The sequence below is a fragment of the Paramisgurnus dabryanus genome, chromosome 14 (assembly GCF_030506205.2).
Source record: "Paramisgurnus dabryanus chromosome 14, PD_genome_1.1, whole genome shotgun sequence".
Lineage (NCBI taxonomy): Eukaryota > Metazoa > Chordata > Actinopteri > Cypriniformes > Cobitidae > Paramisgurnus > Paramisgurnus dabryanus.
In genome coordinates, this window is record NC_133350.1 from 33980069 (window position 1) to 34004367 (window position 24299).

The 24299-nt window shown below is 36.5% G+C and overlaps 1 protein-coding gene and 1 long non-coding RNA gene across 16 annotated transcripts in view; one reads left to right on the forward strand and one right to left on the reverse strand.

The window, feature by feature from the left end:
- The window catches only part of atp2b2 (ATPase plasma membrane Ca2+ transporting 2), a 236509-nt gene that overhangs the window by 73630 nt on the left and 138580 nt on the right, over nucleotides 1–24299 (reverse strand). For all 15 annotated transcript variants that reach the window (XM_065265906.1, XM_065265905.1, XM_065265912.2 and 12 more), the window contains exon 2: nucleotides 12176–12710. In XM_065265906.1, coding sequence (XP_065121978.1) covers nucleotides 12176–12374 — 199 coding nt within the window. In that variant the 5' untranslated portion in view covers nucleotides 12375–12710. The remainder of the gene's footprint in view (nucleotides 1–12175; nucleotides 12711–24299) is intronic.
- On the forward strand, nucleotides 6341–8235 carry LOC141280720 (uncharacterized). The gene is made up of 3 exons (XR_012335024.1): nucleotides 6341–6541; nucleotides 7244–7350; nucleotides 7429–8235. It is a non-coding gene; the product is annotated as an uncharacterized lncRNA (long non-coding RNA).

The window sequence follows — 24299 nt, forward strand, 5'->3', positions numbered from 1 at the left end:
AGATGATGTCGTTTCTTCATGATGTAAAAAAACTTGTGAAGTGGTTTGTTGAAGAAGTTCATTGAAAAATCCTGTCCAAAAGAACCAGTCGTGGGAAAATAATCTGACATATCACTATTTCAAAATCAATGCTAAGCATTTTCAGGTCCTAAAACAGGATCACATGGTCCAGCAAATGTGCAGATATATCTCAGAGTAAACGAAAAGCTGATTGGCTCTGATTTACCACATTGCAATTTCTCCCATCAATGAATGGTCCATCTCATTTATCTCAAACTGTCTCTGATAAAACACCAGAAGACACGGGATGTAAAAATTATCTGCAACCTGAGACATAAATACGCTGCAAGTTATTGAATAGACATTCATGTCAAATATAGGTCTGCCCTTTCTTAGATCCATTACTATATTGATTGAACATTTTCTTCTACTCCTGGTTAATGTAATCAGGGTGAAGACTATGGTGAAAGTCGCATAGCAACACGAGCCCTCTGACGTACGGTTAGGTCATTCAGACGTACACGAATGCAGGTGTTATGAACTTTATATCATCTCCATGCGCCTGCAGTGCTCTTAACTACACCCCGTGTGAAGTGCGCAGCCAATACCCAGAGTGCTTTATGTGTAGGGTTTCCATGGTGATCTATATTTAACCACAGAGAAAAAGTATGCAGAGTATGTGAAAAAGAGAAACATGCGGTATGCCTATTATGCATGCTTTCTTTAGAAAGGGTCATATTGAAGGCCAAATGAAGCACATGCAAAAAAGAACGAATGCACAAATGCCTTAAAACGCACAACAATTTGAGTAGCGGATGTATAAATAGGTGTAAAATGTACACAGCCACAAAATCGATCTGTGATTATTTGAAACCACGTTTACCGCCTGACGTCGATCTATATTCATCCCAAATTTACGTCCCATCATGCAGAGCGTGTATGTGTCCTGGTTTCACACCCTAATTAATATGATATTCAGTGGTCGCACGAGTCCCCAGAGTCTCGATTTACACTCTTTCACTGAGTAATGAGGTCAGCTCTTACTTTCTGCCTCTCGCTTCATTTCACAAGAACGACTTTTCTCATTCTTTCCCTAATTTTGTCTTGATCTTAATGCTGATTCCAGCACTTCAAGTAGCGTATCACCATATCAATTTAAATCTAGATGAATCTTTCTCAGAGCCCCTTTCATACACATTCATTTTAATGAAAGTCAAGTATTCCTTTAATGCAATGATCTCCACACCTGTTGTCGCTCTGCTAGGTCACCAATAAAAAGTTGTAGGCTACTAACTCATACTTGAATCTGCTCAAATCCCCCTTAAACTACTTGCAAAATAACTGAATTAGCATCATTTATTTGCAGATGACACTCTTTGATGATCCAAACGCAGGTAGTCAGCAGCACTAAATAAAAGTACAGTATAATCAAAATGTTTTGGGATCAAATCACTCAACATTCAGTCAGAATGTGACTGCATTTATGTGTGAAAGCTAATAAGTGCAGTTGTGTTTTAGACAGCATCAAAGGCCCATAAACCCGGTTTAGCACATAATCTTGCAGCAACTGTTGTAATGGGTGATTGAACAACTAATGCTCATTATCAAGATGGCAAAACCCTAGATGCCTCCCTGATGCAGTGTAGCGCTTATCCTGGCAATTTTTAGGACATGATGATGTAATAATATATAAAGCCACAGTTACCCAGCAGCAGGCTACAGTACACACTGCTTAATGAGCCTTAAAATGCATTCATCTGAAAATGTTGCACCATTTTCATAATAATTCATTGACCATTTTTGCTGGTATGAAAAAAATTTTTTTAGGAAAAAAGTCTATTAAGGCTGATAAAATGTGGCGTTTGGTTTCATTTATAATGATTGGATCAAAGTGGATGGGCTTGATAACATCAGTTTAAGATAATATTACATATTGGTATTTTGTTTAATGGCATACTGACAATACAGGAATATAAAACATCTGTAAGGTAATAAAAGATCTGGTATTAAATAAATTAAATAATATAATACAATTATTAAGCGTCAGTAGATTAAAGAGCACATATTGTCCGATTCACATTTTAAAATTTCCTTTGGTGTGTAAGTGTGTATTAGTTCATGTTCATGATATGCAAAAGGTATAAACCCCAAAGTAAATGATGACGCGAGTTATCGTTTCCAACGTAAATCTCTTTTCTTGAACTACAACAAACACACGGATTGTAGGCAACAATTTACTTCCTGGGATTGGTGATGTACAGAAGATCAACATTATCATAATTCATCCTGCTTCAGACTCACAGCCTATAAATGATCTCCTGTCAGCATTACATTGTGACCAAATCTTTCAAACATGGTAATGAGTGTCACATTTCTGGCTGACGTCAGAAGTATTCAGGCCAATCACAATGTACAGATCATTTGGCCAATCAGGGACACAGAGCTTTTCAAATCTGTGCGTTTCAGGAATAAAGTCAAATCTGGAGCTACAGAAAATATACAGTATGTGAAAAATTATCTTTTTTTAAACCTCGCAAACACATTGTATTATAAAAATACACAAAATAAGGTTGCTTTTTTGCAATGAAATGGGTGCTCTTTAAACCTAGTTACTGTACTCACAAATGTATTTTTTAGAAGGTATGCAAAGGTTACATTACAGCAGTGGTTCTCAAACTTTTCGGCATGCACCCCCATTTCATGCCCTCCCCCAAAAAAATTAATGAAATAAACAATCTCAAACTTAAGATTTGAATTAAACAAAACATATATTAAATGATACACTGTATGTTCTGCTGGTTAGCAGCCTTATTTTTCTTAGTTTGATTACACAGTATTTAGGATTTATAAAATGTCATAAAACTGGGTCCCATCTGGCACCATCTTACGCACCCCAGTTTGAGAACAACTCCGTTACAGTCATCCAAGGACAACTCTACTTTGATGTTAAATATTAAAGTGTACATCACTACTGTAACATCTAAACATATTTTTCAAAAATGTTGATGGTATTGTAAGTAATTTGCTAATTCTAATTTGGTTACTTGACTCTGCGCAGGTTAAAGCTAATATTAGTTTTGCATTTTGTAAAATCAGTTCAGTTTATCTGTGTCCCCTGAAACCTGACCTTGCTGTTGCTATCACAAAACTTTACCAGTTGAGCTCCAGTAACCCGGAGACTATTCAGAACACACACACATTAACCTAAACCCAAAGATCCACCAAGGACTGCATAATACAACATATGCCACTGAACACACATGCAGCTGCCAAAATAGACATGAAGGTCCAAGGGGCAAGCGAGACAGTGACAAAATAAAACTACATCAGTGAGCGACTGGTCTCTGGTTAATGGTGTACGGCAGACACCAGGTCGGCTCCAGCTAGCAAAAATGACGAATGGGGAGAAGAACAAGGTGTGATTCACTGACCGGAATGGAGAGTCAGCTGTCACACCTTCCTACTGCCGGTGTCATTAGCCCTTTACACACAAACATTATTGGAAAATACACTGTAAATGCATCCGGGATTTGTCCCGTATTATTTGATTTTTGTTTCATTTACACTTCCAATGATTTTCCAAAATCTGCGTGCATTCACACACATGTAGCAAAGATCCCGGAAATACACGTGACATGTCCTGCAATTGTTAGATTTTTGTTCTCTGGAGCATCTGAAGTTTGCTTATTCTTGATTTTTCTATCGAGAAACCATGTGCGTGCATTTTTGTTTATGATAAGATTACAAAGGAAAGCGTGACACACTGTTCTACACAGCAAAAAAACTACTTTCTTACTTAATATTTTTATATAGTCTTGTTTTAAGTACAAATATCTAAAAAAAATTAAATCTATATGCATTTTTATCAGCAAAAAGACCTAAGAAATGTCTAGGTCTAGGTTTTAGACAAAAAAATATTAACTTTAAGTGAATTTGTGCAAAAGATTTTTTGGTGCAGATTTTCTTGCTTGCTGGTTTAATATTTTTCTTAAACACTTAACTACTAAGTCTGAACTACACGAATGAGCAACCTAGTAAAACAGTTACAGATTGCATTGTAAGGCAAAATATCATGTTTCAATCATTTTTACCTTTGCATACTTTTCTTCACAAAAGACTGACATCACCCTTCAAGGGCATACATTCAAGAGCATCTTTCCCTTGGAAGAGGAATAAATGGGCCCGCACTTATTTATAATCTGTCCTCAGAGGAAATGCTTTCTCCTTTTAAGAATGGCTGCCGGAATGAGGGCAGCAGTTCTGTCCTTATTAGAGGAGATTGTACAGCTTCTGAGCAATTCCTGGTGGGACTGCTGATTAAATAGGATATATCAGAGGGGAATGAGAACACGGACTGGCGGACTACATTAGCGTGCCGATCAAGGGTACGGAAAGACAGTGAAGTCTAGTTAGGGTGGGACAGTGCTTAACTAACCGTGTGAAACACGTCTTCAACACAATGTCAAACCATCGGCAGGGCTCGGTCAGGTGAAATGGTGGCACGGATATGGGCAGTTGGCGGGTGTCTCTGATGCTGAATGTGTGAGCTGAGGTCGTGTTGTGTTTGCTGCTTGGCTCGGCGATGTTTTGCCAGTTCATTTTGACCTTCATAGCCTCTTACACTTTAAACACGGCATCCGGTTACATTTGAGTGCTTCACCCGGAGTAATACTGTATTGCTCAGAGGTTGATCTTTAAAGCTCGGGAGACCCCGTTGAGGGCTTAGTTGTTTCATTTAAGCATCAACTTAGTTTCGGATGTTTTGCCTAAATTCCTATTGAATTCCGAAAACATGAGGCACTGTTGTAATAAAATAGTAGTATACTGTAGGTCAATTATAATAATGGTCATAGTATTGATCATCTCATTTGGTCTTAAAAGTACACTAGTAAAATATTTCACTTTTCGTATCTGAACATTTAATGCACATTTATGAGATCTCTTTTGAAACTTTAGAAAGGACGTGGTATTGCTAAGCTTTCTAAAATCTAGAAATCAGTACACCACCGTGTAATTTTATTTTATTTTATATAGGAGAAACAACTTACATATGAATAAAGTCTAATTCATCTGATTTCCTCTAGTACCTTTTAGAATACATGCATTCTGTTTCTTTCTTTTTATTTTCTGGCTATAAGCTAATTTCAGCATTTGGTCGGCAATCGCTAATTGCCATAAAACAGAAGGTTAAAAGTCTCACATCTGTTCCTTTAATACACTCCAGTTGCGCCGGGCCAGACTCGAAAGATATTTTAACCCTCATTTCATTATAAATTAGTCAGGAGACACATCAGGATGTGCGAAACGTGAGCGGCTAGATTAGCGAGACAAGCAAAGTGTTGGTTACTTCTGAACAGGCTAATTTGGGTAAGGATGTGCACTGCGTTGAAGTAAGATCAGCTATCAGACTGAAATAGAAATGAGAACACAGGCTGGTATGGGGGAGGACTGTGGCGGTAAGGGAACAGATACTTCTGGTGCTAGGACATGGCACACCGACACCATTAGCGTACAATAGATGTTCAACATTCTCATAAACCCAGTCCGCATCTACTGCAGATCGTGTGCTGTTGTCGCAGATACGACAGAAATGTCTTTCCCTCGAACGCATTTACTTTTTATATTGTGTAAAAATAAGACATCTAACTGTCCTTTATATTTGTGACTGCTCCTTATTCCAATTTTGCTACCTGTGCATTGAGCTACATTCTTTCAGCAGAATTATATGAAGAGAGTTGACTTAAGGGAGATGCTTTCTGTATTTTGGGAGGTCGCCAAACTCCTCAATATCTCCCATCTGCCAGGAACTGTCTCTGTGAGAGCGGCCAACACCCACAACTTGAGAAAAGTGAGCGCTCTAGAAGCTCAAAGATATTCACAGAAAGTACACCAGCACTGAGGATTCAAGAAAATCATGTCCCCTCACAGACTAATCTGTTTAGTAGTCAACCATTAACCCCAATGTAGCGCTGATTTTAGCATAAGTGACGTTTTATGTGAGGGTAAGTGTCGATTAAAGGCAGATGTATTGATTGAGACATCTGGATGAGGTTTCTGAAGAAAGAATGGGGATCTAGTTGGTTGAAGCTGGTTAATTTCAGTCATTAGCTGATCTAACCTGATCTAAATAGCTGATCGGGTAAACTAATACCTTTGGCTTCACAGCAAACAATTTTGTGTTTAAAAGACATCTAATAGCCGTCCAAACAAAGCCCATGGCTAAAACAAGGCAAAATGTGTGATGCCGGTGCCTAACTATATCCCAAAAAGAAATAAAAAAATTTAAAAAAAGAAAAGATAAATGACAACACTGTTGAGTTCACATGCATAATGCAATATCACACTCTAAAAACCGTTGGGTTATTTGTTTTACCCAATAGGTGGGTTAAACGTATTGGGTTGTTCTGTTGGGTTATTCCTAGCTTGTATTGGGTTATTTCCATAACAACCCAGAGAGTTGGGTTAAAATCGGGCTCACGTCACGCATTTTGAATTTCAACGGTTGACCGGTGCCACTGCTGAGTGCGGACAGACACGAGAGGTACGTTTTAAAATATATATTTCTGTGTAATGTTTTATTTTGCTACAAAGTGTCTTTAAGCTCTAACACACAGTAAACTATCAGTCACGTTTAAATAAGTGTACAAAAACGCTGTTGTCTAGTTTTTGTCCGTTACACCTGTTCCATTCATTAACTGTTATCGATGCCAAACGCGTTTTTAAGCAATCATAAACGTAGAGAGACATTGCAATTTATTTTAATACTAAACAGCACCAACAGCATGAGCCCTTACGAAAATGAATCATTTCTTTTTTTAGTAGTATAACGTTAGTTTCATGGCGTATTGATTGTCATATTGCTTTAACCATGCTTTCTGTAACAGACAATGTTGTTTTGTTTAAAGTGTAGTAAAAACCGTTTTTTAACTTTTGTAAGGGATGCAACCGGCTGTTTTTTGCTCCAAATATTTTTTTAGCCGGTCTGTGTTATAGACACAGAGCTGTAATATAAATGTGATTCTGAATGTAAATGTCTTAAGAAATGACTCGATGGCATTTTATTGTCGTCTTACTTCAGTATAATCCCTGATAAAGCGCTGCACGTCTACTACTGTATACTGTAACCCCGGTAACGGTTGAATTTGCAATTCAGCGCCATCTACTGTCAAAGTAGAGTATTTATTCAGCGTGCCAGATGTGTTTGCTTTGAGATTTAATTAATTATTCTTTTCTTTAAATGTAGACATTCTTGGAGATGTTGCATTAAAAACCTTACAAAATGGCCAGCAAGATGGTTCAGCCTTCCTACAGTACCAAGAGGCAAAGCAAACATTTATTAATTTGCAACCTGTAAGTATCATTTATGACACTTGTTTTTTTTAACCTGTTTATGTGTGCATATTTACATTGTGAAAATTCTGTCTTCAGGTCAGAAAACAAACATAATTCAGTATTTGGAGGAGGAGGTATGACGAAGACCCCATGTTCTGCTATGGGATGAATTTGACTAATCACAAGCCTTTGTTATCGTGGGGAGGCATGGCCCTGGAGCAAGACCAGCAGTTGACATGTGCTTTAATATTTTTTTTACATTTTATACAGAGTATCCCAAGCCTTTCACTACTGTTAAGTAGTTTCTGTAACACACAATACATTTTGTACCATGTGATGTTTCCTGAACACACTGTCACCTGCTTAAAGGGACAGTTCCCCCAAAAATGAAAATTGTCATAATTTTCTTCCTCTCCTGTCGTTACAAACCTGTACACATTTTTTTGTTCTGATGACCACAAAGGAAGATATTTTGAGTAATGTTTGAAACCAAACAGATCATGAGCCCCATTGACTGTCATAGTAGGAAAAAAGAATACTATGAAAATGAATGGGGCTCATGATCGGTTTTATTTTTTAAACATTCTTTGAAATATACCTTTGTGGTTATCAAAGTAAAGACTTATATACAGGTTTATAACAACATGAGAGGGAGAAAATGATGACAAAATGTGTGAACTATGCTTTTAAGCAGTTTTTAGTTGGATAAGATTGAGTAGATTTGTTTTGTTCTTATGTTTTTGTTTATTTATGTATGTATGTATGTGTGTATGTATTTATGCTTCTATACATGTATGTATTTATACATTTAAATGCAGGTGCAAATGACTAAATGAAATTAAAGCATTATAAATGTATTTGTAAGTTTTGAATTATTTATTTATAAAGCAAATAATAGTAATAAATAATAATAATAATAATGGGGTTAAAACAGCATTTCAAAAATAACCCAACAAATTGGTTATTTCATAACCCAACTAATTGGGTAAAACTTTCTACCCAATGCATTGGGTTAAAATAACCCAACAATGGGTCGGTGCTATAGTAACCCACCATTGGGTTATTTATTGGATTATTTTTAACCCAACTGTTTTTAGTGAGCAGATATCTCACAAATTATTTTAACAAAAACTACACTAAATTCAAGTTTATTTTGGTTAGAAGTGGATTTTGTACAGCCGGACTGAATTGGGTTTATAGTTAAAGGGATACTGCAGCCAAATATCAAAATGATATACCCCATGATTTACTCTGAGATACATATGTCCATCATACTTTCAGACAAGCACATTTTGAGTTATTTTAGTAAATCTCCTTGCTCTTCCAAGCTTTATAATGGTAGAAAACAGGAATCAGGGGACAACTTCCGACTTTAATCAAAACAAAAAGTGCATTCACCCTTCACAGAAGTAATTCACACAATTCCAGTGGGTTAATAAAGGTTTTTTGTGGGTAATTAATGTGATTGGTTAAGAAAAATATCCATGTATAAACTGTAATAACTAGCTTCCGGTAACTATGTCATCTTGGACTCACGGGAGTTAGTTATTATAGTTTATAAAATTTTAAATATGTATACTTTCTTACAGTATCACATCGACTACCCGCAAAAGACCTTTTGAAGCCGTGAAGGATAGCTTCACTTTTTGGGCTTTAAAGTCAGAAGTTTTTCACTGATCCCTGTTTTCTCCCATTGTAAGCTTGGAAAACCAAGAACCTTTATAAAAATAACTCCAAATGTGTTCATCTGACATATGTGGACATATGTATCTCAGATTGCTTGAGGGAGAGTACATCATGAAGTTGATATTTTTGATAAAAGTCCCTTTCACACATACAGGGCCCTATCATTCACCCGGTGCAATGCAGCACAATTGCATTCACTCTCTGTGAAGCCTAATGTGTAAACATTCAGTTTTGTTTCTAGTCACCTAATGCAATGTTGTTTGTAGTCACCTAATGCAATGTTGTTTGGTCACGAGCAACTACACAACTGTTAGCGTTTGCCAAAGTAAAAACAACAAAATACGGATCATAGATATGAAGTCATAACCCGCCATTAATTGCAAATACAATACAGTTTAGAGGTAACCGAGTTTACCGGTATTTTGATACTGACAGTGTTGGGGAGAAGTTAACTACAAGTAGCGATGCTACTAACTTAACTACATTTTTCTGTAGCTTTACGGTAGTTCAATTACTTTTAAAACAGTGTAGCTTTAACAGTAGTTGAATACTTTTTCCAGCATGTAGCGGTGTAGCGTGATCACGCTACATTGCGTTGTGCCTCCTCCGCAATGCTGTGCAGCGCACTGACTGAGTGCAGCAGCGTCGTCTTCTCTTCTTAAATGACAAACTCAAATTGTTCATTACCGCCATCTATTGTTCCGTCACGCGTCTATTGTAATATCCGTGATGGGCCACGACATGAGGGCAGATCTGAAAATGTAGATATTAATTGCCAATTTACATATTTGTCCAAGTTCATGTCTCTTAAAAAACGAACAGCAAACCATTTGTCTTACTACGTTGAAAACTTCATGCACATACAAGTAAGTAAGAGCCATTTTAAATGAATCCCCCCGCTTTATTGCTTCCATATGTAATGTCTATTTCAAGTACAGTGATGAATCCGTGTTTCCCATTATTCCAGAATCGAATCTGTCCTGGCACTGTTTTGTAACAAACCTATGAGAACACTAACATTGTGTTTGCGGCAATGCTTTAGCATCTGTCAATCAAACAGAAAAGGAAATTTGCATTTAACTTATATTATATACTTAGTGCATTTATCAAATCACATTATTTAATTACCTAGTTTGTTTATTATAATTATTAATAATGATTCATAATTATTATTATAAAGAGCTGAAATAAAAGTGTTTCTAATTCATAATTTTCTTTTTATGACTTAACATTTTAATTTTTAAAGACTCAGTTTGAGATAAATATAGAATACTGAAATGATAATTGTACTACATTACATTGTTTTAAACCCCAAATCTTCTTAAAAATGTTTTCATTAAAATTATATTCAGTTACTTTTAATATTAAGTAATTGTAAAAAAATCTAAGTAGTTTAAAAGTAGCTAGCTACTTTTTTTAGTAACTTGTAGTGTAGCTAACCACTTTTTCAGATGCGTAGCTTGGCTGTAGTTTAACAACTTTTACTGATAAGTAGTTTGTAGCTTAGTTAACTACAGTTTCAAAGTAGCTTCCCCAACACTGGATACTGAAGTGTGAACAAAATCTTACTGGTAAAAAGACAAAGCGTCACTGCGTGTTGAACAGCACATTTTTGTATTTACTGGTAGTCATTCTGGTAAATTCATGGTAATTGTGTGAAAGAGGCAAGTGAAATGACAGCTATTGCTTGCTGGGTTGTTGGAAGGTCATCGTGTTTGGGGCCTAAACTAGCAGAACAGATTAACTTAACATGACCTGGTTTATATAGCAGCACATTACTATGATGCTGGTGGTTTCTTATTTTTTGTAATACTCAACTAGTTGTTATTGAACTGTTTGACTCGGTTGTGTAGTTAATGTTAGCTAAGTTCTCTTGGGAGGTTTTTTGGTTGTTGAAGGTCAAGAAATCAGATCAAGGTGAAAAACAGAAAGGGCTCAACAATTTCTCATCTTCCTCTTATTTATTGTAAGGAATTCCTATAGTCTAACATTCAGACTGTACATTGTGTTCCACCCAGACATATACTGCAAAAAATGACTTTCTTACTTAGTATTTCTGTCTTGTTTTAGGAGAAATATCAAAAATTCTTAAATTAAGATGTATTTTCTTGATGAGCAAAATGACCTAAGAAAATAAGTCTAGTTTTCAAAGAAAAAATATACAATTGAAGCGAACTTGTGCTCAAACAAAATGGGGTAAGAATTTTTCTTGAATTCAGTGTTTATTCTTATTTCTATTTTTTTGCTTGTATCAAGCACCAATTCACTTAAATTGTATATTTTTTTGTCTAAAAACGGCTTATTTTCTTAGGTCATTTAGTTAATCAAGAAAAATCTTGATTTAAGATTTTTTTTATATTTGTACTGAAAACAAGACAACAAGACGATAAAGAGCTAAATAAAACCCAGATAATGTCTAATGATAATGTTGAATGGTCATCGCTGGCTATTGATGACCGTCCTGATAGAGAGAATGAATAACTGCACAGCTTATTATCAAGAATACATGTGACCATTTGTCTTCATTATCACGTCACACTTGGGGTGTCAACACAATTCACTCCAACAAGGCAACAGCCTGCTCCAAAACATGTTCCTAACACTCACACCAAACACATATTCAGCAGAGATAATGCTGTACTCTGAGCTGATGGATCAATCTGGGACTCTACTGCATACGGTAGGCCAGTTTATGTGAATTGTCCTCCTGTTTTTTCCTTCATGAAAGATGCTATTGTATAGTAGTCAAGCATCTTTCTTTTATATTTGAGTGCTATTTCAATCTCAAGGTGATGCGACTGAATTGCCATGCAAGGGAAAGGTCTGCGATGCACCACGTACTGTTTGTTAGAGGAGAGTGATTTGTCATTTAAAAAATCCTATAGCATGTATTGGCTTTTCTACCCAGCAACACTATAATATTACAAGTAACAAAATTAGTTTGACCCCTCTGCTGTTGCCTGAGAAACACATTCTGGTTAATAACTCCACCAACCAGCGTCACCAGCAGGTTTAAGGGTGAAAAAAACCTGTCTGAGGAATCTTCAAATCTACCGCATAGGAAATGGGATTATTATCAGTGTTTGAGCGTGTAAGTGTGGTAATAGGGTGAACGTGTGTAGTTATTGTAACAGTAGAAGAGAAAGCCCACACTCACCCTCTGTCGGCGAGGTTTTCAGCCTCTGGCACAGTCCTTCAATGCCTCCACTGTCCTCCTGAATTCGGACCACTGCCTCCGTTCCTCTGAGCTCCATAAGGGAGCGGAGCTCCATGAGCGAGCAGCCGAATCCCACCGCATGGTTGCTGTCGTTTCTTTGGTTCTTGGTGTAAAAATCGCTATTCGTCATGTCCCCCATGGTGGCTGAGTATTGCTCTGTAGCTTTTCTTTAAAGCTGATTGAAAAAAAAACGCCACAAGAGAAGTATCTAATAAAATTTGAGCAATGCAGGAGAGAACAGAAGGTAAAAGAGGATGGATGAAGAAAAACAGATCCAGTCGGCTGTCTGTAATTGAAAAGAGGCTCCACTGTGTTACGCCAGCGAGGATGCGACAGCCATCCGAGAGATCCCGACTGAGGTCCTGGGGACGTCTGCGCTCACCACGGCTGCAGACCGGAGGCACTCCGTACGTGGTTTCCCATTCTACCTGCTTCCAGTCGGCTGCTGTCTACATGGTGAACCTCTCCATTACTCCTTCAGAGGCAGAGAGAGAGACACAGAGGGAGAGGAAGGGAGGGAGGGAGGGGGAGAGAAAGAGAGAGAGAGATGCATGAGTGTATCGCAGAGTCGCGAGCGACACAGAAGTGAGAGAGGCGCTAGGAAAGCACAGCACGCGGCATTGTGCCGTCGACGCATCTGCGTCTACTTCGTGCACAGGGGTGGGAGGGGGGCATCCATCTATTTCTGTGATGCTCCTCGTCATGTGGAAACCGCTGTCACATGCATGGATGTGGCGTGCTGTGCTTTGATCGCTCTCTGACTGAATACAGAGCCTTAAAATACTATACATTACATTCGTAAATGAGGCTGCTGTGGTGAGAATGAAAGAACTCAACGGTATCAAGAAATCCAGGGCAATGCATCACACGCTGCAACAAGGTTAGCTTGAGGGGAGTTAGGCGATGGGAAAGCATTATATTATTGCATGCTATTGCATTTGCGGTGCATAGGCGAGTATTTAAAGAGTAGCTAATGCTAAATAACTGTCTCATTCCAATAAACATTTCTTGTTGGAGTTTAATGTCAGCATCTCAGAAATGAAGTGCAAATTTAAAATAAGTTTAAATAATGTGATGCATGGTACAGTATTTTCATAAGAACTATGCGATCATTAAAATATATGGCCTAAACATGGTATGAATATTCATCTTTAAACAAGCTTATTGACTAAATTTAACCAAAGTACGAAGTAGTTTGGGCTAAAAAACTCAATAGAGTTTCTACAGTAGCACACATTTCTCTGAGAACTTCATTACAGAAATAGATTTGACATGCAATCGCTGTTTGTCAAAACACTACTTGTATTTACAGACTTCAGCTTTATGCTTTCAGGCGAGCTGCCATGCGTCTGTCATGACACAGCACTTTTTGTACCCGGGCACCGTTTTTCCCGTCAAGCGTTTACTACTGAAGTCTTGCTATGCTGACAAATGTAATCTGTCAGAACTCATTCGTCTTTGCCACTGAACATCATTTTGCTAGGTAGGACATGTTCCTGGATCGACATATTTATCATTAACCTTTACTACAAATAAGAGAAAATTATAGATTGAAAAAATTTACATATCCAAAGCAACCTACATTCAAGGTACACATTTGATCAGTATGTGTGTTGAATGGGGAATGAAACTACAACTTTGCACTCTTAACACAACGCTTAACTCATTAATCTACGCTTTACCGGAGGCTCTGGACTGCACATAATCTAAAAGAAAGGAAAAAGCTTTGACGCTATGGAGATAAGAATGTTTCCCATTCATTACTACCCGCCACAGTCCATTTTGTACCACCGTAGTCTCAAAATGAAGGGGAAATTGATGTATACTTATAACAGCACTAACTTTGTGTCATTCTTGCATCGTTGTTTACAGTCATTTGCCATACTTGCTTTAAAGGTGCCAAAGAATGCATTGAAACAATCTGTTAAATTGTTCTCTGATATCTACATAGAAGGTTTGTGGTTTTATTAAGTGCAAAAATTATTCGTTTTACATGTCCATTTACAACCTTAGCATTTGCACCCATAATGAAACAGCCTATTATTACTTTATTTGAAAGGATCAAGAATAATAATGTTGAGCTCTGCTCTGATTGCTCTGCAGCTCATGCCAGTAGCTCACATTAGTAAACAGATCTTATGTTTGAGTCTGTATCAGACGAAGATACAGATTTTCAGGTATAATTAATTGTTTGGAGATGGTTAAAGGGGACATATCATAAAAATCATATCATATCATATCATATCTGACTTTCTCCATGTTTAAGTGATATAATTGGGTCCCCAGTGCTTCTATCAACCTAGAACATGTGAAAAAGATCAAACCAGTAACTAAGTTTTGGTAAACCATTCTCTATAAGCATGTGAAAAATAGGTCATTGAAATTTGCGAACACCTTGTGATGTCAGAAGGGGATAATACCGCCCCTTAATCTGCACTATCCAACCATGACATTTACTGCAGAGATCAGCTCATTTGCATTTAAAAGGACACACCCTACAAAGGCAATTGGCAATTTTAACATGCTATATTAAATTATCTGTGGGATATTTTGAGCTAAAACTTCACATACGCACTCTAGGGACACCAAAGATTTATTTAACATCTTAAAAAAGCCTTGTGAAATGTCCCCTTTAATGGATGTTTCTGAATGGGGTCGCGCACTGCGCGAGAAGCACTGCGTCACGTGTAGGACAACTCGCAGGTATCGCACACCGGACATGCCAACATATCCTCCAACCCATACGATTGCTTTGGTCATTTGACCATTTCACCAAACACGACCAATACTGTAGATGCATTTACTAAATTAGCGCCTCTACCAGCAGCAGGTGAAAGTTAATATATTAGGATATAAAATGATATTTTGGGGTATCATTTTGCTATGATGACAGATAAGATTTTCAATTTAAACCGACAGGATTAATTGTATTTTATTACACATTACACTATTCAGGCATTTAGGGCAAATAACATACCCATTTATTTATTATATGATATAAACACAGCATACAAAAAAGTCACAACTTTTGAAAAATGAACTTAAAATATTCCAAGTGTACAGAGGTCAAGCAATCGATTTATTTGAAGAAAAGGTGCAAAAGTGATGACAATCCGCTGTAAATATCAGATCCGGTGTAGACTGATTCAAAAACTGCCGCCAGAAGAAGGGATTACACGTCATCTATGATTGTGAAAAGGCATTGGCTCTTGTGTGTCGTGACAAATTGCATCATAACGTTAGCTAAGAATGTGAAGCGCTATTGGCTCTTGAGATCGACTACGTCATACTGCTTTATGTTTGAATGAGATCTGACTGTGCGTTCTTCATATAAAGTAATCGTATGGCTTCATTTCGCAAGGTTTGCAACGCGAACTGTTTGTAATACTTTAATAATATTTTATGCAATAAATACCTGACTGTACTTTTACTTGCGTGTTGTGTTTTATATGGTTGAGAAGTGGTTGGGTTTAGGGTAAGGGTGAGGGTGGGGTTAGATGCTCCAAAATATCTTTAAAACCATAAATGTTTATGAAACTGTTTCTACATTTACAAATTCATAAAATTAAATGTGTCTAATATGATGTATAAGGAAAAACCTTAAAACATAACAACAGGTTGTATTAAAGCAGACATATCATGCTTTTAAAATCTGTCCTTTTTACATATAAATCATCTATTTGTGGTCTATATAAAGCGAAACTGCAATGCTTGGGTCTGAATTCCTCATTATTATAGCCCCACAGGCCCCCTTTCTACCCCTTTTCTGATGTGCATCTGAGAGCAACTCGTTTTGGTACTGTCTTTTTAAATGCACGTCATACCCTGCCCCCTCTCCAGGTCATACCCTGACACTCGGTTAAACTCCACCCCGTTGGGCCATTTTTGTAGTTTTATAGCAGAGATACGATTATCTAGCGGCACAGAAACGTTTTATTCACTCGTTATTCACAAAATGTCAACAACGGAAGACTTGTCCATCCAGCCTTACATGTTCACGCCAGAGTCGGAAATGGAGCGAGATGAAAATGAAGACGACGAACCTGCAGAACAACGTCTTCATATGGAGGTATCGCAATGGTGTGTTAATGCCGGCTGTCTTATTTCAGAATATTAACAATTATAAAGTTGACTATTATTCTTAGTTAATTGTAAGTTGTTGTAATATGCTATAACTTAATCCTGGGTTGATGACCACATGCGCGACATCCACAGGCTGCAGCCTTCGGATTGAGAAACAGCACTGCTAAACCATGACAACCGTGTACTTTACTGTTTTTAAAGTTATTTACAGTTTACCAAAGTGCTCTGCTCGTCGTCTCCAAAGATAGAAGTAATTGACCCCTCAATCAGACGAAGTATATCGGCAAATCCTACTTTATACTGGTGGAGGTTGGTGAAATAGTTATCCTTGAAGTGCTTCGCACACTAAAAAATGACATTTCCGTGAAAAAAAAACTCAACCAGGCACAGGTTCAACAACCGAACATTTTGATTTACTCTCTCGTAACTTCTGCATCCTTGAGCTTGGACTACAATATCGCATCGAGAAATTGAAAATGGCGGATTGCTCGAAGTGTTGGGCTGGAAGTCGATGTCCTTATTTAGCAGTTCCGCTGCAAATACTGTGACGTAATTGTTCAAAAAACGTAATAGATAATAGAAAAATCAGAACAGGTTGGAAAATATGACCAAAACAGAATATAAAGATATCAACAAAGCACCTGAAGAGACTAATTTTAACTTTTATGTACTTCTAAACACTACAAATATACAACAAAATGCATTCAAGAGCTAAGAAAGTGGATTTAGCATGATATGTCTCCTTTAATAAGCTACTGCCGCTAGAGGACACTAATGCCTTAATACGGCACTTTACGTCGTAATAAGGTGCTTGCACAAACGACCTACAGTATGAGGTTGTTATATTTTGGAGAACAGTCTGAGACATGCACATTAAATAGTGCAAGCTTAGTTAGACAGAGTCTACTTCAAGATGCAAAATATGCGTTAGCAGCACATTTTAATGTTAATGTGAGTGGCATTCTGTGGCATGCCATGGATTTGAGCAGCATCCACAGTCACAACAAACAGATGCCCCAGTGTGTGTACATACATAGAAAATAACGTGTTTGATGTTTAGATACATCGCCCAGTGTGCGACCCCCTTGAGTGGTAAGTTTGTGTTTTTTTTAGTATGGACCTACAAAACGTTACCTACATAGTTTGTCTGTAAATATGCATCTGAAATGGAAAGTTGCTGCTGGTTACATTAAAGTACTTTTTTCTTTATTCATCAATCAGTTGTGTTATATTACAGTACAGCATGTAACAGTTCATAGAGTAAATGCAAGTATGATTACATCATAAATATATTCTATAGTGTATGGCGTCATCCAGCTCCATCATCTCATAAAATCCTGTGGGAAACACTGAGCAACCAAACCCCAAATGCTAAAATCTGATTGGTTGAATGGACAAAAGATGTTGTCCTACAAACCATGTAAACCATGAATGTTCTCAGTAACAAACGGCTACTGAGACGATATTGAGCCAATCCTGTGCCCAACACCAGCTTCACCAGCTGTGCCCATGAAGGTGAACTCAGCTCCTCTGGGAGGTATAATAAAATCTACCATAGGGTTGCGCTTACAGGTAATGTAAGTAATAATACATTTACAGCTGTTTTTATCTGAATGCAGTGACAGAACACAATAGGTTAACTATCCCTCTAGAGAATTGTTTTCTCTGGTGCTGTCACAAAGAAATAAAGAATTGTGCCTAATTCCAACAGACAACCGAAAATTTTTGTATGAGTGTATGAATATGTAATGGTGCTTTCCATAAATACAGTATGGTACAAAACAAGAATGAACTTTTTTCAACAAATGCTCAAAGGATGGCCAGTGTTAACCACTGGGAGGTCAAAACTAATGTTTGATATGATGCGTTCTTTTCATTTTTAAAGTGTAGGTGGCCTACAATAAAAAAAATGCTAGGTTATTTTAAACCCAGCAGTGGGTCAAATAGGGACGAACCCAGCCAGTCAGATAATGTAACCTATTCTGGGATGTTTTAACCCATTGTTGGGTCAAATATAAACAATTTCTGGGTTCGTTTAACCCAGTGGCTAGGTTTGTACATTTTGACCTCTGTTTAAAATAACCCAGCATTTTGTAGAGTGTAAATATTATGGTTTCCTTCATTTGAATAATGTAAAGTATAATATTTATTTACTTAAGCGAGCATTTTAACATATTTATTCATGCTTTAATTTGGAAATTAAGACATCAGAGGAGACAAAGTCAGGCCAAAATCAGTATTTTAAAGTTGTGGTAGGCTAACTGTATGCAAGATATAAAAAACACATAATTTGTGCCTTTAATGCATAAGAAATGGAGCACCAAAATGGACCTAATTCATGGAATCTGGTGAATAATATTCCCACGCTGCTATGAATGACTGGAAATGACAAAAGGCGTTCCAACAATGTTTCAGTAAAGTATACAGCACCTGCACTATGAGACCCATTTAGTTTTGATGGATGAACGAAAAGAAATAAAACTGACAAGGACAAATGATGTGCTTAAAACAATTTGGAGCTTACGATAAACAATAAGCAGAACAAGTTACATCCTAAAACTTTAGACCTTGAGAAGTTTTCAAAACTTATGCCAGACATTTTAAAGCAATGTGAGAAGAGTCAGCTGCAGATGTTGACTTTGGCATATGCATGTAAACAACATGCTGCACTGTTCATTTGGGTTTCCGATCAGGGCTGTTTTGTTTTGTTTATTTGTGATTACAGATTCATTTCAAGAGAGTTTCTTTCAAACATCTATGGCTGTGTTGTGAGAATCCCATTAGCAAGCAATCTCTAATACAGCGGTCTATTGACCTCACTTCAATTTAAATGATGCATTGGTGCAAACCATTGGTGCAGTACATACAGAACAAATAAGTATAGGCCACAGAGACAAGAGAAGAAAGAAATCATAGAAAATCATACAGAATACGTGGTACTATTGCAAATTATACTTGGGGGGGGGGGTAAAGCTATTTCATGCATTCAGACTTATTAACCCTGTTTGAGAGTTGGATTCTTCATGCTAAACATAAAAGGCAAAGAGTCAAAAAAGCACAAGCAGCCTTATGGAAACAATGGATGGAGTTTGGTTATTTTCGGTGTAGCAGTGGAGTATTAAGAGAAAACATTTTCATGAAAAAAACGTGTTCCTGATGAGTTTCTATGGTTCCTTGTATGATTCATTCCCAAAAATGCAAGTATTTAAGCTTTTTGCTATTTTTTTTGTTTTTGCTCTAATATACAGTGTATAGGACATTTATCTTGACACTTATTGCTTTTCAATATGTATTGAGTGTTGTATTCATTTATTTAATTTATTACTATTGTTTTTTGCCTTTTTTTATTCAGTTTATTTAAATATACTTTAATATATTTGTATGTTTTCCTTTTTTTTCTATTTTCCCTTTTTTGCTTTTTTGGGGGGTTGGGTTGGTGTAAAAAAAATTGTTCATGATTCTCCTGTATATTTTTGTAAAAGTCAATAAACAGATTAAAAAAATTGTCTTTTAGAAGAAAAATACCCATATTTAAGAGTTTAAAAGCAGAGAAAAAATATAGATAGGATGAAAAAAATGTTTCCGGTTTTGTTTGTTTCTTTGTTTAGTTTAATATTTTTTGAAAGCAAGGAGTTTGTTCTTTTATCTGTTATATTTGTATGTTTATATATTTTTAGAGGAAAATTTTCCTGGAAGACATTTTGTGAAACTTTTGTAAATATCACAAAAAATGCTGGCAGGAAACTTTTTAAAACAAGCAGGCAGGGAACGAGTTAATAATGTCATCTAACCTAAAAATAAAAGTTTTTTGAATCATAATCTTTGGCTGATTTACATATTTACTGCCAAAGAATGTTCTATGTAATATATTATTTTAAATTATACTAATTAACTAATTACTAAATAATATTTGACAACTAAATGCAAAATAAAAATCTTTTTTTATGTCCATAATGCCTTATGTATCTGACACAATAATAAAATGTCTTGACTGGCAAATACTCAGTCCCTCCAGAATAACGTGATTATGCAATCGCATGATTCAATGCATAATCAGCCAAAGTTCGTAATTTATGCGGCGGGCCGCATTTTTTAAATACGTTGTACTTTCGCTGCATAAATTGCAGATTTCTTATCGCAAAATATGCGGGCTTGCATAATTTCATAATCACATAACCCCCTTATTTTCGTAGCAAAAAGTCATATATATCTTAGCAGAAAGTAAAAAAATGTTGCATTTACTTCGCACAAGTGCAGCCATGTCTCTTGTTGTCATGGGAAGGTTAGGAAGTGACATAATTATTACGTGACGTGAACATCAAACAAAAGCTGCAAACAGTTCACACAGTTTTAAGTTCTCGCAATTTTGGCAGGTTCCTGCAATTTCATCGCATAGAATTGCATAAATATCCATTTTTTAAGAAAACGTGTCGCAATATAAAGGATTTTTGCACGCAACAATCACAAAAAAACTGTGTTTTTCAGGAAGGACTGAATACTAATACTGCCTATATGCAATTAACTGCAGTTTATTTGATTAATGAGCCATATTTAATAAATGTATTCAAAATCTATTAATTGTATGCAGGCCAATAGTATTACTATTACCACTACTTTTGTGAGGTTACAGCTTTTTTATGAACTTTTGTATTTTATGCTCTTGTAACACTGACAGACATTATCAGATGCATGCAATAACAGTTTCAGTGTGCAAAAAACATTGAGCATATAGTCTATGTTCTGACAGGTGACATGACAGTAGTTTATATGAGCAGAAGACTCTCTAAGACAGCTCTTGAATCACTGTGTATTTCTTACAGTGATCATATGCATGCTTGGTGTCATCTATAAGAGCATTGTGGTTCACTTTGACCAGTATCTCTTTCAGAAACTCCTCTTTCCTAAGCCGTCCTCAAATGAGTAATATAATAGTTGACATGCCCGAGCAATCTGAGGAAGTGCAGGCATTTTCATTATTAATGCAGACTTGTTATTATTTCATGAGACACTTTTAATTGTTCTAAAGTAATTTACTGTTAAAATGATCTTTAAATGTTAAATCAGCTTGTATGGTTGACATCATTATTGTTTGCTCTGTTGATTGGAGTTACACTGAAATAGATTTTTGCTTTGGTGATATTGAGGGTATTAACCAAACTCTAATGCCACTAGGCTACAGCATATACCTGACAACTCAATCTGTTTTCCATATAACTAAAGAACATAAACAATTCATGGGCTCCTCCTGAGATACACTTAATGTTCCCAAGGTTTGATTTTTTCCTCTTGCTTAACACATTAGTTTCTTTTTCCTCCTGTACTCATCAATCATTTTTGATAAATTTTTAATGTCCACTGTATGTTTAACCAGTGTTCCAGACCTAGACCTTTTCTAAATAATAATACAGCTAATAAAGCATAATTGGTTAGCAAGATATTTTTTTTATATGTAATTATTGTCATTTCTCCCACAGAATGTTATTACAATCACACAAGAGAATTATTTAGATGTGGTGGAAGTGACATTTTGGTAAAAATATTTATTCATTTTTCTGTAATGCATGTTTATAATATGTGACCTGTGCTTGCAAAATGAGTGGAACGCACACTGTGTCATTTTAAACTTCAGCCAAAATAAAGTCGAATTTGAGATTTTTTGGTCACACTTTATTTTACGGTATCAGTGTTACTGTGTAATTATACATTTAAGTACTAAGTAATAATCATTAACAACATGTACTATAGGGTTGGGGTTAGGATTAGGGTTTGGTTTAGGGTTAGTTGCATGTAATTATGCATAATTAACTGTTATTACTATATAATAATGACATGTATCATGTGTAACAAAGACACTTTACCGTTTTTAAAATAAAAATAAGCATATCAAGGCCTCATCTAGCAATCCCAATGCTTTAAATAGTCATCAAACATCTAAAATGATCTTTTCTCTGAGAGGTGTACTGTCCTAAATGCTTAATCTAATACAAAGATGAGTCCATTGAAGATTTAATGAATCAAAATATAAAGGAATCAAGTATAATCTATGTGAAGACCATTTATATGTAATAATTTACCATTATGTATTTGAGTTTTCCTGTGCATTTATTAGCTGTGTAGTCTAAGCCTGTGAAGAATGGACCATTGTTTACATAATGATCTTTACATAGGGTCTGTGATAATGATTGTCTTGTGATGATGATTGTCTACATAATGAACTTTTACATATGGCTTTGTGATAATGAGGCAAAATCTGAACCAATGAGGTTAAAGAAACGGTCACAAGAGCCAATGGATGAATATCCTGATTAAATTAAGGGACCAAAGGACATGAATAGTAATATAATAAAAGTTACATGTGCAAACCAGGCTTTACTAGCTGGACGCGAGAGATAGACCCCAGTTGGTTTTTGCAGTTTTGCAGGAGAAAGTTGAACATATATTTATCCTATAGTATTGTTTTTGACTTTGTGTGTGCTAAATCTATTAGTTTTATCTATTAGTGATTTTAAGGTATGGATGCGTGATTTTGCTTTATTTATGCTGACTCAAACAGTTTTAGCTCTGTCATTTTTTGTCAGATTCCAACAATCATACATCGATTTAAAGTTTTCTTTAATAGATAATATATTATAAATAACTAATTTTCTTACATTTGCACATTCTGCCAGCACGGGTCACATATGTTGTACATTATCATCAGGACTTAATCTTTGATTATCACATTTTGTCTGAGGTTTTGGACTCTGCCCCCTACTGTAGCTGCACAGTATTAACTACCAAAGACAGCCAGAGCATCATCATTCCCTCCTGATCTCCAGAAAGGGTGATGCAGTAAGGACGTGCCCTACACCGTGTGAAATGAGAAAAGACATTAATGATGGCACTCGTGATGAGTAGAGATGGGAATGAGGGATCAAGCTGGCACTGACTGCTAACCAGCAGAGCACACAATGCTCCCCAACACATCCATAACAACCGTATCTCCTGTAACCTGTATTCATGTAAATACACATTTAATTTTTTCCCTAGGGTCTACTTAAAATGTTCGTCCCTTCTTTACATAAGCAAAATGTGTACTCTCACATGATTTACTGTCAGGTCCAGTGTGGTTTTAACTGTCCCATCCATCGTATTTCCAAACAATCCGTGCTGTTTACAGACTTGTTTGGGATGTGTTATTGTAACAGATATCTTATTTTTTCCTACAAAGACTCCTATGTGTCCACAGTGAGAGAGGGTCTTTTAAAGAACAACTGCGTGGATCGCTTCAGGGTTGTCATGCCTTTGAGGAAAATGCTGTGTCTCTCACATGACTGAACTCCAACCGTGGCTCACCCTTTGTTGCGTCAAGACTTTAATGCATCCTGTCCTTCAGTGCCAGTGAAAGTGCTGTCACAAAAAAAGCCCCACGGCATGTAAAGGTGGGCATTCCTGCACAACTCCAGTATCTCTGAATGTGCTGATACCAGATAACACCAGAGTTTAGAGTATGGGGAAACTCAGTATGCATAACTGATTTATTTATTAAAGTTTGGACACAGATGTACTGCAGTGTAGAAAACCTAGATGTAAGCTCTGACTGCAAAAGTACATTTTGGTAAAATTAGTGAGATAAATATTTAAAGCATACATATTGGGTACATTTAAGTACGGGTACAGTATATTGTCGCTGTCCGATGAAATGTACATTTTGCCGATTTTGAGATTTTTCGACGGATTGAATGTCCAGGTTCATTTCCGTTTACAGTATGCTTCACATATCTAAATGGCCAATGAAAAGTTGTGAAATCATGTCATCTGATTTTCACGTATATCTATTTGGAGTCAAAGCTGTCAATCACGCCGCGTATCTCCCGCCCAGTGGAAGCATCTCGCCGGTCTCGTGAAGTTTCATCGAAGCTTAGCACTGGATAGCCGAATAAACATAGCCTGGTGAGACAATGACTTTCCTTCATCGAGGTAAACGTTTCACCCCTGACGC